The following is a 15,250-nucleotide window of genomic DNA, read 5'->3' as shown; positions in this document are numbered from 1 at the left end:
ATGTTCCATAATTTTACACTTTTGCCGTTTATTAACGATCCTAGAGATCGCTTATAATTTTTCATTGCTATCTCTCGTCTGCCTGTTGGTCTGTGCGTCTGTTCCTTTGTCTGTCTGTCCATCTATCTGTCCGTGTGAACGATAACTTTGTTTAGAAATGTTCGATCGCTTTTACATCTCCGTTAGTTATTAACTGAATTGCATGAAATTCAATATGGGCATAGATTTAGCCATATAATACGCAATGCCAAAAGTTGAATCGAATCGATTCAAAATTCACAGTGCCCTTTTCGCATCTCGACCATTTATAAACCGAATTGCAAATTTTTTTTTACTTATAAAAGTATTTGAATGAAATTTGATACATAGGCACTTGAAATAAAGGAAAATCAAACGCCAATTTCAAAATTTGGTTTTGCGCATGCGCAGTGCCAACTTTTTTATTTATGGAAGAATTTAAACGAAATTTTATACATAGGCACTTGGGATAAAGGAAAATCAAACGCCAATTTCAAAATTTGGTTTTGCGCATGCGCAGTGCCAACTTTTTTATTTATGAAAGAATTTAAATGAAATGTGATACATAGGCACTTGGAATAAAGGAAAATCTAGCGCCAGTTTCAAAATTTTATTTTGCGCATGCGCAGTGCCAACTTTTTTTATCTATGGAAGCATTTAAGAGAAATTTGATACTTAGGCGCTTGGAACAAAGGAAAATCTAACATTAGTTTTAAAATGTAGGTTTGCGCATGCGCAGTTCCAACTTTCTTATTTAGAAAAGCATTGAAATGAAATTCTTCTCATAAACTGAAATTGAAGTAGCACGTCAACAATGGATTGCCCATGTGCAACGCTATCTTTCATATTTGTGGCCGGATTTTTGCGATTTTAACAGAAGTTGCATCTTACAATGGGAAATGAATGCAAGTGGAAATGCGCTTTATGTAAATCGTTTATGATTACTTTTTAACTTGTTAAATTTGTGTCAAATATTAATTAAGTCCTTATGTATAGGTACAGCTAGTTTTTTTGTTTGAAAATGCATGTAATATTTTGTTTATGTTATTTTAGAAGAAAATAATTGCGGTATCGTAATTTGAAGTAAAAAATATTTTCAGATTATTCACATTAAAAAATAAATTGGTGTTGACCATTTCCGATTTCGTAAACTTCCAAGTTCCTTCATTTTCCTCGACTTCAACCAAAGTTGCATTGCTGCATGATCCGTCCCCACTCCGTAGCGCTGATTTCCTTATCTCCATTCCATTTTTGAATTTGATAGATGCTCGATAAGCGTATGTTGTTCAGCAGCTCCAGATGTTGGAGCGAGGGTGGCCATGTTAAATTTGGATTTTAATGAAATTTTTGCAACAGCTTTAAGTTACATTGAATATCTACTGTCATTTAGACTTGCAGACCTTGTGCATCGATATAGTTTCAAGAAAAAAAGCCTCTCCTACCTCTTTGAGAATATTTGTGTCTGCCTGTTTTTCATAAAACTGTTAGGCTTTTGTGCGATCATTTGATGAACTTGGCAATTTGTTCTCGTTGATTTTGCCTTTGCCGAATAAAGAAGACGTGGTATCACATCCTGTGATAGCATAAAAAAATATCACATCCTTCATATCACCAATCTCTTCACGGGTCTTGCTGATGTCATAGGTTGATGGTGTACCAGAGGGTTTGTGAAAGAATAGTTGTACATTTTGGCACTGTGGTAGCCCTAAGAATTGAACGAAAAGATCTGTATCCTGTCTGACAACAACTGTAGGCCTCACACTTTGAATCTGGGAGACACTAATGCTCTTCCAAAATCAACGCGTACAAATTGCTAAGTTCATCAAATGACAGTTTTATGAAAAACAGGCAGACACAAATATTCTCAAAGAGGTAGGAGAGGTTTTTTTTCTTGAAACAAATATAGATGCACAAGGTCTGCATGTCTGAATGACAGTAGATGTTCAATGTAACTTAAACCTGTTGCAAAAATGTCATTAAAATCCAAATTTAACATCGCATCCCTCCCTGCAACATCTGGTGCTGCTGAACAACAGGCTTATCTCACGTCTATCGAGAATACTATAAGATTGAAAAATGAATCCTGCAACTGCAAAAAGGCTTGCAAAAGTAATCGCAGCTGATTTAAAGCATCACTTGTTGCACAGAATTGTGTGGGAGCTGTGGCGGATCATGCAGTAATGTAACTTTGGTTGAAGTTAAGGAAAATTAAGAACTTGTCCTGGAAGTTTAGGAAATCGGAAATGGTCAACATCAATTTATTTTTTATTGTGAATAATCTGAAAATATTTTTTATTTCATACTATCTAGTAATCGCCGCTTTCCCAGACTGATTTGAGTCTGGTAAATCGTATTTTACCAGACTGAAAATTTTTACCAGACTGGAAATTTTGCATAGCAACCGCAACTGACATCCATCTAAACGTATGCATTGATATTTGTCAAACTACTGTCAGATCAAACAAATCAAGTGATCGACTTTTGCTTTTATTTTAATATGTACCTACAACATTCTAATCAAAATGGTATTTTAATAGAAATAGAGCAGTATGAAATAAAATGTTTTACATTATTTGTATGTTAAATCAGTTAACGTTACTCGTTTCGAAATTCCTGCCTCAGCTACGCTTCGGCAGTAAACATCTCACTCGTTAACGTAAACCTTGATTTACCATACTCATATGTAAATAACTATTACTTCAAATTAGATACCGCAATTAGTTTGTTTTAAAATAACATTAAAAAAATATATGCATTTTTAAACAATAGTTATTTACATAAAAGTCAGGAAAATACGTTTTTTAGCTGTACCTATACAAGGATTTATTAATATTTGACACAAATTAAAAAAGGGTGGAATTTAGGTTTCACTGAGACTCGTTGGGTTTTGTTTAGAGAAAATGCAACAGTGCACCTTAAAGTTAAAAAAAACACTTACTATACATTACTAGCATTGCAACGCCGCGCCGCCGGGCCCACCTCGACGGAACCCGCCACGACTGGGTACGCATTCTGCATTACACCGGCTGAATCTCGCAGGCTCTTCAACAAAGTAAGTACTATTTCATATCATTTTAAAGGTAATAATGGGAGCTACAACTTTTGTAGGTAACATTTTTTGATAAAATGTCGGCGTGAAAATTTCTGCGACAAAAAGTAAAATTACGTGCCGAAAAATATACCACTTTTTACCTTTTCATACGAATTACAAACAAACGGTAAAAGTTACGACGAAAGTCAACTGAAACTTATTTGTAGACAATGTTATATAGCAAAGAGAATAAAACAAATTGCAATCCGATATGTTGTTTAGTAATCGAGAGAGACGCGATTTACGAAAACCCTACACTTTTCATGTTTAGGGGGGCACAGGGGGGAAGCAAGGGAGGTAGGGGCGGGGACTTTTGGCTAAACACTTGTCTAAATGGTAGTAATCGATGGGGAAAAAAATTAGCTTCATACTATTTTTTTCCTTCAACTGGTGGTTTACGACACAGGTTGACTGGACTAATTCTAATGAAAGGTCTTACCGACTATATTTATTGTATCATGTTACCGACATGAATTGGTTTGTAGGTACAAACTAGAACTTTCCTGCGCAATTCCTTTTCTATTCTAACTATAAAGGTCTCAACAAAACAACCTGGTTTCTACCAACTATTTCGCCCTTCTTTCTGACTCATTATCACAACAGGGGGTTAGGGGGGGGCTGGTTTTATCCTTTTCCTCCCCTTATCGTGATCGGATATAAATAATTCTCAAGAACAGATTGTCAGAGGAGGTACTCACAAAAGGCGAATGGGGCGCCTGCAAGAAATAAATCTACTGGTGATGTCGAAATGTTAAGAGCGGATATCTCGAAAACAGTTCAGAGGGAAGTACATATAACCGCCGCCGCCGCAGGGTGCACCCGCGGCGGCGGCGGTTATATGTACCCCAAGATATTGATGGTACTGCTGGTAGGTATTTTAATATTTGTACTGCTGACTGCAGCCAATTCGCCGCCCACTGGTCCGCTTCAAATTATGTTGTGTATTATCCAGCTGACTGCTGGTCAGATGGGTGGTACCAATTTATCCAGAATTAATAGATCTACGGAGAACAGCATAATCAAAAATAAGTTTGATCTACAGAGCTTGACATGGCAGAATGACATGATACACTATTGGCGTTTTATAGATTAATATTACAAGTGGGAAATCGCCACTAGATTTGACACCTATATAGTACATACATAATACCTACACCTCTCTTATAAGATAATAGCTAAAATAAGGATGTTATTACACATGACAGAGACTTTGTATAAAAACTAAACTAACTACGGCTACTTACTTGTATATTATTAACTCTGAACATTCGTTCTCGGTCGCCCACGTATGAATTATAAAAATGGCGAGAATGAAGTGAAAGTTATTTTCCAAATTTAATACCTGGCGCGCTCAGATAACAGACACACGATAACAGGGAAACAAACAAGGAAAGAGACATACAGGCTGGACCTTAACTATGCAAGACATGGCCATCAACAATTTCAAATAAATTTTCAATTATTAAGTGACCACATAACAGAACGTCTGGACGAGACACTGAGACACATCTATCTAGTAAAATTATAACACCTCCGAAAACCATATCCAAATTATTTTCTTAAATTATCGATCTCGCAAGTAATCTAACACAAAATAGACTAGAGCCTGCACATCTACAATACATCAGAAAGCTTTTAGTGAAAATTTGAAGTATGTAATTGAAGTATGAATTGTAATTGCTGAGATCTCAGTCGGTCAGCCAACCAGCCATAACGAATACAATAGCGTATTTTTTTCCAAAAATGCGCTACAAAATAGTAGATATGAAAAACACGTGTTACAATGCTTTATTGTAATATTGCCTTTCAATATACTGATTTATGCATTTTGTTCACTACAAAATTGGTGAATAAGTAACAATCATACAAATTCAAACTTTCCTTTTTTTATACAGTTTGTGATGACTGATGACGAATACGTATAGGTACTTCCGAAAACGCTCATTTGATGTAAGTACTTGCATAAAAGTGAGACCATCAAGAGTTTTATTCAGGTAGGGAGATGGAGAAAAAAGTTTCTCATGATACTAAAACCAAGAGAAATGCTGTCTCTATATTAACTGATCAAAATCAAAATTTGATTCAAAAGTTAAAATGGCAACTATGAATATGAAAGATGCGTAAGTTTACTTAGGGCTCTCAAAAAGATCACAATCGCAAACCCCTTTTCCTCGCCATAATTATCGCGATGCAAATCGGGAGGTCGACACAAAGCCACAGATGCAGTGATTCGGTTGCCAGTTTTTAATTTAATCCACAATTGCTCAATAACATGCGTAAGATCGATTATACGGGTATTGATAGAGGCTTTAACGTAAAATGGTAAGGTAATTACAAAACACGGGAAAATTTTAATCGCTGTGAAGGTAGGTACTTAATTTCTAATTAAATTATTTTTGTATATGCAAAGGATTTTGCCTACAGGACCGAGAAAATGGATTTGACTAATCATATGCAAATTAGCTTCAACTTAAAAGGGTATTATATTGGCAGCAGTTTGAGACGCTATAACATTTGTCTGGGGAACATTGATATACAAAGATTCTTCATTTGTATACCGGGTGTTTCTCAAAGAGGGTTTAATTAATCTTCAAATATTTAGGTTTTTAGTGTAGGATGGCTATGTTCAAACAGTCCATTGTTTAGTCGCCGAGGCTTGGAAAATCGATTTGACCGCCTTTTATAGTTTGTTTAATGATGTTTGCTATTCTAAGGCAATTTGTTCAAATAGAACAACGGTGGTTCGTTAGCATACTTACTCTGGGCGAGGTGAAGAATGTATTTTAAGCATAATTTCAAAACTCAGCTGGAAGATTCTTATTGTTTAACATTAAATTCAAAAGTAATAGCTTTAGTTCCTTCTAGCTGGGTCTACACATGAAAAATCATTACTGTGTAGTTTATCTCTAGTAGAGTTTTTCAAGCAACTCGACTTCATCTTGGCCTGCAAACTTACTCACACTCGCACTCATTTACTGGACAATTAACAACAATCCTCTGAATGTCAAAAAAAAGGTACAACGTTGCCATTGTGTACCCGCTAATGACTAGGTATAGCTTTTCTTTTCTGTCTGTCTGTTATTATTATACTTACAGATTCGGTTAAATGTTGCCATGCGATATTTAATAATTCGTTTCGTAGATAATTGGAAAAAGTGTAAATCGCCATTTTTTAAAAGTTCAAATATTTTAGTAAGAAAGAGAGCTATTGAAAACAGTTTTAAATAAAAGTTGCAAGATTCGATGGAATAAATTCAAAGGACGTAGAGTATATATTTTTTTAAATGGCGGTTTCCGTGATATTGACATCAACTTCCTTATTTTAAATGGACGCTATATTGGATTTTTACATCACTCGATAAACCAGTGATACTAAACACTTAGTATTTCATCAAATAACTATTCCAGATAAAACCACCCTATATAATTTAATATAAAGATTTTAACCGGAACAAATTATATACCTAATTTGTATAGAAAGTGTCATTCTAGCCAAATTAAATAATAGTTATTTATTATACAAGACGATAAAGGTTTATTCAATTCTGAACATAATTTAGACGTCAAAATTAGACGGGTTCGGCCGTCGCGGTCGTTTCCATACAAATGGCATTGTCATATGCTCTGAACTTCATTTTATATTGTGCTCCGCGTCCCATTTGAAATAAGAATGACAGATTCATGTCATTAGAATACGCAATCATCAGTTTTACTGTGGTTTCACTTTATCTACCCTTATCACTTACGGTTAGAGAGCGACTTAGCCTACTCATTTAAACCTATTAAAATATAAATTTAACATCTGCCATGAATAAAAATAATGTGGCGTAATTGTAGGGCAAGTGCAAATTTATCATGTTAAAAGTTGTTGGTATCTTTTTATGCACAAAAATTATATTAAGTAAACGATAAACCGTGTAATCTGAAAAGCAATTGCGAAAGTTAGACTGATGTCGAAATTGCAAAAGGTTTCGGCATACAAACGGCGGTGCATTCTAAATTGATTATTGAACGAAATTTTTTTTAAACTGGACGATTATAACATGTTCATAAAACCCATCGCCAATACGTTAATAGTGAAAGAGTAAATGTAGCGTAAACGACACATTACTTTCGAAGCGGTTACCTTTGGGGTTTACTAGACCATTAAACCATCTATCGGTCATGCTGGTGGGAATGTTTTGGTGTTGTATTTTTATGGACGAACTTTGGCGATTGTAACTGGAGATCAGGTGTGCTTGGTCACGATTGAACACAGTTTAAATGACAATTTTACAATTAGTTTACCTACTCATAAATTAATACTCTTAAGTACAACCTCTCCAAATCATCATATTTGTAGGTAGATTGTTACATTAGAATCTCATATAATTTCAAGAGGTGAAGATTTTTGTGAATTTCATTTGGGGATCGCTTGCTGATTCCCTTTACCGTAAACGTTATCCATAATCAAATGGGTGGCGGGTAGGCATGCTTACAAGTAAATCCAGAGTGAACAGCTCTCGGGATTAAAATCGAGCATATATGGAACAAGAAGATTTTCGACCACGTAAACGGTTGATCGATGAAAAAATTATTACTATTGAGCATCAAAATCTAACAAAGGGTTGGAGTGCCTTGTACTGGGTGACCCAATAAGACTGTTCTTCGGCCATATCGCGGGAACCGTTCGTCATATGACTTAGGGGCAAAAAAATTATTGGGTAAATCGGTTATGAAGAATCGCTGGAAAATATTTTCAAGTTCTAAAAATGACCACCAGAGGGCTTAACTGCCATCTTAAATTTTAAAATTGTATTTTCTTTAAATTTCGCATAATAAACTAAACATTCTTTTTTCACATTTTTAAAGAGAACCAGTTTATCTATCATTTTCGTAAAAACAAAAACTCAGTTATTTCAAAAAAGATGGTGTGGGGCGTTCAATTGTTTTTGCAATAACCTGCTTTAACTTCTTAACCGTTTGACCGATTTTAACAAATCAACCAGTTATATAGTTAATTTAGTTAATTTAGGTGAATCCTTCTCCGCCAGGGGGCTAGTTTTGACACTATGATCCAAAATCCTAAAAAAATTTTAAAAAATCAAATGGAATGATTATGAAAAAGTAGCCAAATATGAAATAACATCCAAAGAGGCCAGTGAAAACTGTTTTTCAAAATCTAGTACTTAACCTCAAATATTGGGAAAATGAGATTAATTAATTAATAATAAAAATGCTTAAATTGTATCTTATTTGACGTATTTCCGGTATTTGTCGATGGTGCGAAAGATTGTCTGGAAAAGGACCCTACACTTTTAGGTAGGCCTTGGAAAATTAAACAAATGAAACACGATGCATTATAAAATAATAACAGCCGTAATTTGTAAATTATTCTGCTGTGTTTACATTCAGAAAGTGCGGTTTTTTGAATTTGTAATCTTTTCTAAAATGCCGATTTCTAACCAAGAAGCATTTAATATGCTGGCGGCGATGGTTCGTTGGTCGATTCGGATAACGCAAATAGAAGATGTGGGCAGCGATGGTCGCATTTTGAAAATACTCATAATATATCGCCAGCATTTTTATTAATTAATTAATTAATCTCATTTTCCCAATATGTGAGGTTAGGAACGAAATTTTGAAAAACGTTTTTCACTGGCCTCTTTGGGTGTTATTTGCCAACTTTTTCATATAGAAAAAGTCATATCAGATTTTTTTGATTTTTTAGGCTTTTGGGTCATAGTGTCAAAACTAGCCCTCTGGCGGAGAAGGATTCAACTAAATTAACTATATGGTTGATTCTCAATGCCCAAGGAATGCTCTTTTCAACCATACCAAATCTGTTAATAGCGGTCAGGCGGTTAAGAAGATAAAGCAGGTTATTGCAAAAACAATTGAACGCCCCACACCATCTTTGTTTTTGAAATAACTGAGTTTTTGTTTTTATGAAAATGATAGATAAGCTGGTTCTCTTTAAAAATGTGAACAAAATTTTTTTAGTTTATAATGCGAAATTTAAAGAAAATGCAATGTTAAAATTTAAGATAGCAGCTACGCCCTCTGTTGCTCATTTTTAAAACTTGAAAATATTTTCCAGCGATTCTTCATGACCGATTTACCCAATAATTTTTTTTGTCCCTAAGTCATATGGCGAACGGTTCTCGAGATATGGCCGAGGAACAGTCTTATCGGGTCACCCGGTACAATCAGGTTATCATTTTTTTAATTAACGAAAGTTTCGCCCAAAATATCCCGACGGCTAGCTCAACTTTGTACTTTGAAACAATTTCGTTACGAAAATGGAGCTAGTTCCTCTAAACCTGGAAATGTAAAATAGTCGCTTCCGCCTTACATCAGTTGTATGACAAATAAAGATAAAATATCAAAATATTTTTGTAGGTATACTAAAATTTAAAATCAATCAAAATCTGCAGCCCTCCAAAAATGAATCCTAACTTAATTTCAAAACCCAGTGCTAAAATTGAACGAACTATTGGAAGTTTTCTATTTACTCATTGGATACACGAACAATGAAACAATACGTAAGCTAATATCTCCTTTTTTACAAACAAATCACAGTCTTAAAAAGTATATTCTTCAAATCAGTTAGAAGATTTTCGTTACTTAGTATTGAATTGAAGTGGAAAAACCAATTTGTACCTTCTTCTAAGTGAGTTCATCCATGGAAATTATATACAGTGGAATTATCCTTTTAAAATTCTCAAACCGGTTACAAAAATGAATCGAACCTTATTTATATAGCAACTAAAATTACTAGTTGTGTCGTCCAGCCTTGGATTACTGGATCACCCCTTAATAGGGGTCGAGCGTCAAACTTTTTCTTGGAGAAACTTTACGCTTTAGCGACCCCTCGTCTCTTTTCTAACATTTTCCCTAATCAGAGCCGCCTAGGAAACCCGAAACGGAACCGAAATTCCCTCAACGGAACCAACGCAAATTTGACAACTCACGTCTGTCTTATTGCAGAAATTTGCTATCTAACCCAAACTATCTAAACACGTATCGTTGCCGCCATTAATCCTACTCGACATTACCATTCGCATGAAGCGGTACACATGAAAATTTACACGGTCGTAATTCAATTCAAACACGAGTATATATAAAAATTGAAAAATATTAAATGCATTATCGGGCACCCGTTACAATGCATATCTCTGTGTGGGTTGTAGGTATCTACAGAGTGAAAAACGACTTTGACAATTATTATTTTTTGCATGATCTACCGAAAACAACTATTCATGTCTGATGGCAATTGTTTGAAATGAAGTATTGTTTCCGGTGGAACTTTTCTCGTTCCTGACCACTCTAACAGTTTTCTTTTGTTTCAGTAAATTCTTCATCAGTGTCCACCTACAGTCCGACGAGCACACCTCAGCCGCAAATATCTGAATCCTCAGCAGATGAATCTCGAACAACCAGTAGTAGACAGTCTCCTCAACCCTCTTCCACCAGTGCAAACGCGCAAGGAAAACCTCCGTACTCGTATGTAGCGCTAATCACGATGGCAATTCAAAACTCAAATGCGAAACGGGCCACCCTATCAGAAATATATACGTACATCACTGCAAAGTTTCCTTATTTCGAACGCAATAAAAAAGGCTGGCAAAATTCCATCCGTCACAATTTGTCCTTAAACGAATGCTTCGTTAAAGTTCCGCGTGAAGGTGGAGGCGAACGTAAAGGGAACTACTGGACGTTGGATCCCCAATGCGAAGATATGTTCGAAAATGGAAATTATCGCCGACGTAGACGAATGAAACGCCCCTACAGATCCGCTCAACCGTACGCAAAGGCGTTCTTTGGCGATCCTTTGGGTCAGCACGGGTTGCCACTGGCGCGTAATATATTCACACCACCAACTTATCCTCCGCCGTACTCGCGGTACGATACCGCATCGTGGCTCGGACAGTCTCAGATAGCCTACTCAAGCTGTTCCACTCCGTCGTACACGCAGCAAGGATACCCTTCCCCCGCATTTAGTGCTTGTGGTGTTCGCCAAGACAGTTCCCGTTATCCGTCTTACTGGCCGCCCGATAGTGAGTACTCTGGTCCCCACACCTCGCCTCCCGCTGATCCCCAGCTACTTTTACAGTGGTGACAATCAAAGAAGAACCAACTAGTCCTACATTTCCCAAGTGTTTCATGTGAGTCGCTATCTTCCTGCTCCCAAACACCTTCACGCAGGACTATGCATTCAACTGCGACCTGGCAGTGATACACGAAGAACTTTTTTATATATGTTGATTAATGTCGTCCGTCCAAGTTTTCTTAACTGTTCTTTGTTTATCCTTATAATTCATTCTCTACGCGAACGCACTGATGTCGCTAGATAACACTATTTTAATGTATATTACTTTCGTTATCATTTACACTATTACTTTTAATTGTTTCTGTTAGAAGAAGAATTTTAAAGACACCTGTAGATACGCTTTCATCAGTATTTGATTAGAAATATAATTACATGTTACCTGTCCTTAGATTTGTATTTTTAACTTCTTTCATTAAAGCATGTACCTAAAAACTGTTTTTATTTTATTTCGCTTACAATAACCCCATGCCTTTTTCCTGTAGTTTTGGCTGTAGTAGATGTACTAAACGTGTACTTTTAAATCGTTGTTTATTTCAGGGAGCAAGACGAGTAAGTAGGTAGTAAGTTTTCGCCCGATCAGTCATTTTGATCCATTCACCATACAGTCGTTTGGAACAAAGATGATCTTTATGTAACTTGTTTGTGAACCAAGTTCCCAATATGTTACCTAAATTATTTCTTCGTTCTTGCTCGTGTTTTGGTATATGATAGACAATAAAGAACTCGTTTGAAATTGTTTACCAAACAAAACGAGTGACGTAAAGGTGATCTTTGGTGCAAATGACTTTAGTTGTTTTTAGGTGGATCGATAAAACTGCGTCTCTAATTCACTGTGTTCACTTACGAATGCAAAAAAAAAAATTCAAAAATTTGACCTAATGAGAAATAGAAGCATTACGAACGTTAGGGACGGTCACTTGGTCTGCGACAAAATTGGAGTCTCCTGTTCATTCCGTCTTTTTCTTAAAAACATTGTGGATAGGTGATTTGATTAGCATAAGGCATACTAACATAGTTTTTGTCCTTTTCTCATTCATGTAATCATACTCACCTAAAATGTTGGACAACAATAAGGTAAACAAGATGATGAGTCCAGTTTTTGTTACGTAAATTTTAGAGTGTAAAGTTAGCAAATCTAAACTATTTATAATAAATTATTGATACAGAATATCTACATGACAGTGAATATTATTTTTAGTGGACCACTGCCTTTTAGCCAATTTTAGCCATACAATTTTCATGTTTAATTCAAAGGAACTAGGTATCCACGCCGAAAATCGACATCACCTTATTCTATTTTTTGGCAGGTTAGGTTAGAATCTTGTATGTTTGTTTAAGGCAGTGGGCATATGCAGGGATCAAGGCCGGACCGAAAAAATAGACTAAAAACGTACCGAAATTGTTTATTTTGTCAGAACCGAAACCGTAATTCTTTCTAGTACGGTTGTGTAAGTATTACAAGGAAATAATAAAAGCTATAACTTCAGAAAAATTAGTTTCTGATGTAAATATGAAACGAAACCGTTATTTCTAATGAGTCTGGATCCCTCCCCTGTTTGGAACCGAAAAAAGCTGTTATGAGCCGAACAAAATTTGGAACCGAAACCTCTATTATTTTGTAAAACCCAAACCCTAACCGGAACCGTTACAAATATTTTTGGATTATTGTTACACTACCTTCCGGCTGTTCGGGCGCCTTTTATAAATCGATCTCGGCAACGGCATATCGTAGAACTCAAGCGCGGATTCAGGTAAGGGGTTGCCGGTTGCAACCCCGCCCCTTTTCCGAAGAAAATGCATTTTGTGCGCATGTCCGTGTTGGACGAAATTTTCACTATGACGTCCGTCATATTTTTTTTTCACTACTAGCGTCTGATGACATGATTATTAACCTTTTTTCCACTTGTAAAGTAGGCTTTCTCGGCATTTGTTCAAAGTGGTTAATAATTTTTTATTATTAACTAGTAGTCAATAATGAGAACTGTCACGCTGTCACTTTTAGAAAACACAACCCGAAATTTCGCTCAATGAACGTTTAGACAAGTTCTCTAAAACGAATAATTGCCACCATTCACAATTTCCAGAGAAATTACATACCTAAAATTATCACATTTTGAAAAAATTCGAACGAAATTACTCTTTGAAAAATCTCAATGACAGAACAAAATACGGCCTGTTTGACTTGTACTTCCACGTACTTGATTGACATGTTAAATTAAGAAACAAACAATTCTGTCCAACCGTTAACTCTCTTATCAATATAATATGTTAATTTAGAGGATTTCAAGTGCTAGTAGTGAAAAAATAGTATATATACCACGGTAGAGAAGTCTATTATTGCCTTCGCACCTTACACCCCTCGGCGCAAGCGCCTCGAGATGTAATCTTGGTGCTCAGGCAATAATAGTGGACTTCTCTACCTTGATATACAGTGTGAGCAACAATGATTGAAGCGTGCGTCATCACCGCTTGTTCCTATTAATATCAAAACTACCTTCTTTGTATGGAGTTGTATACGAAAATGACGTTCTGCGCTGTCACAGTGACGTGCGTCTATTCGTATTTCGTATCTTGTATCAAATCAGCATATGCTATGAGCGGCACATTGCCAATTTAGCTGAAGCGGCACGCTTCAATCTTTGTTGCTCACTCTGTATAATGTACTATTACTGCATGCAACTCCCCCCTTTTGTAGAAACTGAATCCGCGCTTGGTAGAACCACAGATCTACACATACACAGATTGCTAACCTTATACATTTTTTGGGAAACAAATTTAGGTATACTTAAAAGCGCCCTCTATTGCGGAGCAGTATAATCATGTACCGTTTAAAACTGTAATATGACGCTTATGGATTTACGCATTAGATGTCGCTGCAAACAATTTAAAGCGGTAAAGTGTGCATATAATCCAGTTTAATTGTATTTTTACCAGGAAGGTTGTGGGGTAGTTTTGATTTCTTTGATTCTATATGATTTTTGGGGTGCTGAATCCGAATCTGAGGTTTGCTAACAAAATTTCATGACGCAACATTGAAAACAATACAAAAAAAGTTGAATAAGATATTTTTTTAGCAGTTTTGTGCTTACACCTCGAAAACTATCAACTTTTCGAAAATAACCTCCCTATCTTATATCTTATCGGCGTGGTAAAGAGTGTAACGTTAATGATGGCAGAGATATACATAGTTTGTAAGTATGCCTTTGCGGTTCGCAATCTGTCAAGACCTTTAAAGCCGCAAATAGTGTCCGCCAACTTCAAAAAACCTTCACAATTCTTTAAGGACCTGCCCTATGTTCGTGTGTATCTGTGACCACAGGGACCCGCTTTTAATAACTTCCTTACGACGAATGAGTAGCTCCAGTGTTAAATTAAACAATTATGGCTCAACGTACCTCATATCATATTACTGTAATAATACGAATATTAAGGAATTCGAATTGTGCAAACTTTAGCGCTTTAATTTTGTTTCAGCGACATCTAACGCATAAATCCATAAGCGTCATATTAGAGTTTTAAACGATACATGTTTATACTGCTCCGCAATAGAGGGCGCTTTTAAGTATACCTAAATTTGTTTCCCAAAAAATGCATAAGGTTAGCAATCTGTGTATGTGTAGATCTGTGGTAGAACTTTAGGGTTTATATTTGTACTATCGTGTTATTCCTGCATGGCTGAGTCAGGAAGCTGAAAGCCATTCCTGAAGTTGATAATTTATGACTTTCCTAATGTGTTAAAATAAGAAAACATCTCCGTCAAACCAAATTTGTCAATAATTCTTAGTTTTAAAACGAATTGATTTATAACAGCTAAAATATTATTTATTAATCACATATTTATAACATAACACAAGCGCATCGAAATTGGAACTGTCCTGAAACGCAATTCGATTTGCTTATATAGAAAACCCGAGTGTTCGTAAGTCTGGTCGAATGTTTTACAACAAAACACGTCATAATTCCGGGAAAAATTACGTCGCATCCGCCTTATGACCGTCTGCAGTTTTGCACCAACAAATTTAAGCGGCGCTTAGCTTAAAATCCATGGC

General features: G+C 35.9%; 1 protein-coding gene across 1 annotated transcript; it reads left to right on the top strand.

Annotated features, from left to right (window-relative positions):
* The first annotated feature begins 10,264 nt into the window (after positions 1-10,264).
* On the top strand, positions 10,265-11,662 carry LOC116172548 (forkhead box protein L2-like). Its single transcript, XM_031489781.1, has 2 exons — positions 10,265-11,148; positions 11,205-11,662. The coding sequence occupies exons 1-2, from the start codon at positions 10,614-10,616 to the stop codon at positions 11,258-11,260; spliced, it is 591 nt and encodes a 196-aa protein (XP_031345641.1). The 5' UTR covers positions 10,265-10,613; the 3' UTR covers positions 11,261-11,662.
* The last annotated feature ends 3,588 nt before the right edge of the window (positions 11,663-15,250 follow it).

This window comes from Photinus pyralis, unplaced genomic scaffold (assembly GCF_008802855.1).
Source record: "Photinus pyralis isolate 1611_PpyrPB1 unplaced genomic scaffold, Ppyr1.3 Ppyr1.4_LG5, whole genome shotgun sequence".
Taxonomy (NCBI): Eukaryota; Metazoa; Arthropoda; class Insecta; order Coleoptera; family Lampyridae; genus Photinus; species Photinus pyralis.
This window is presented reverse-complemented; position numbering and strand designations above follow the sequence as displayed.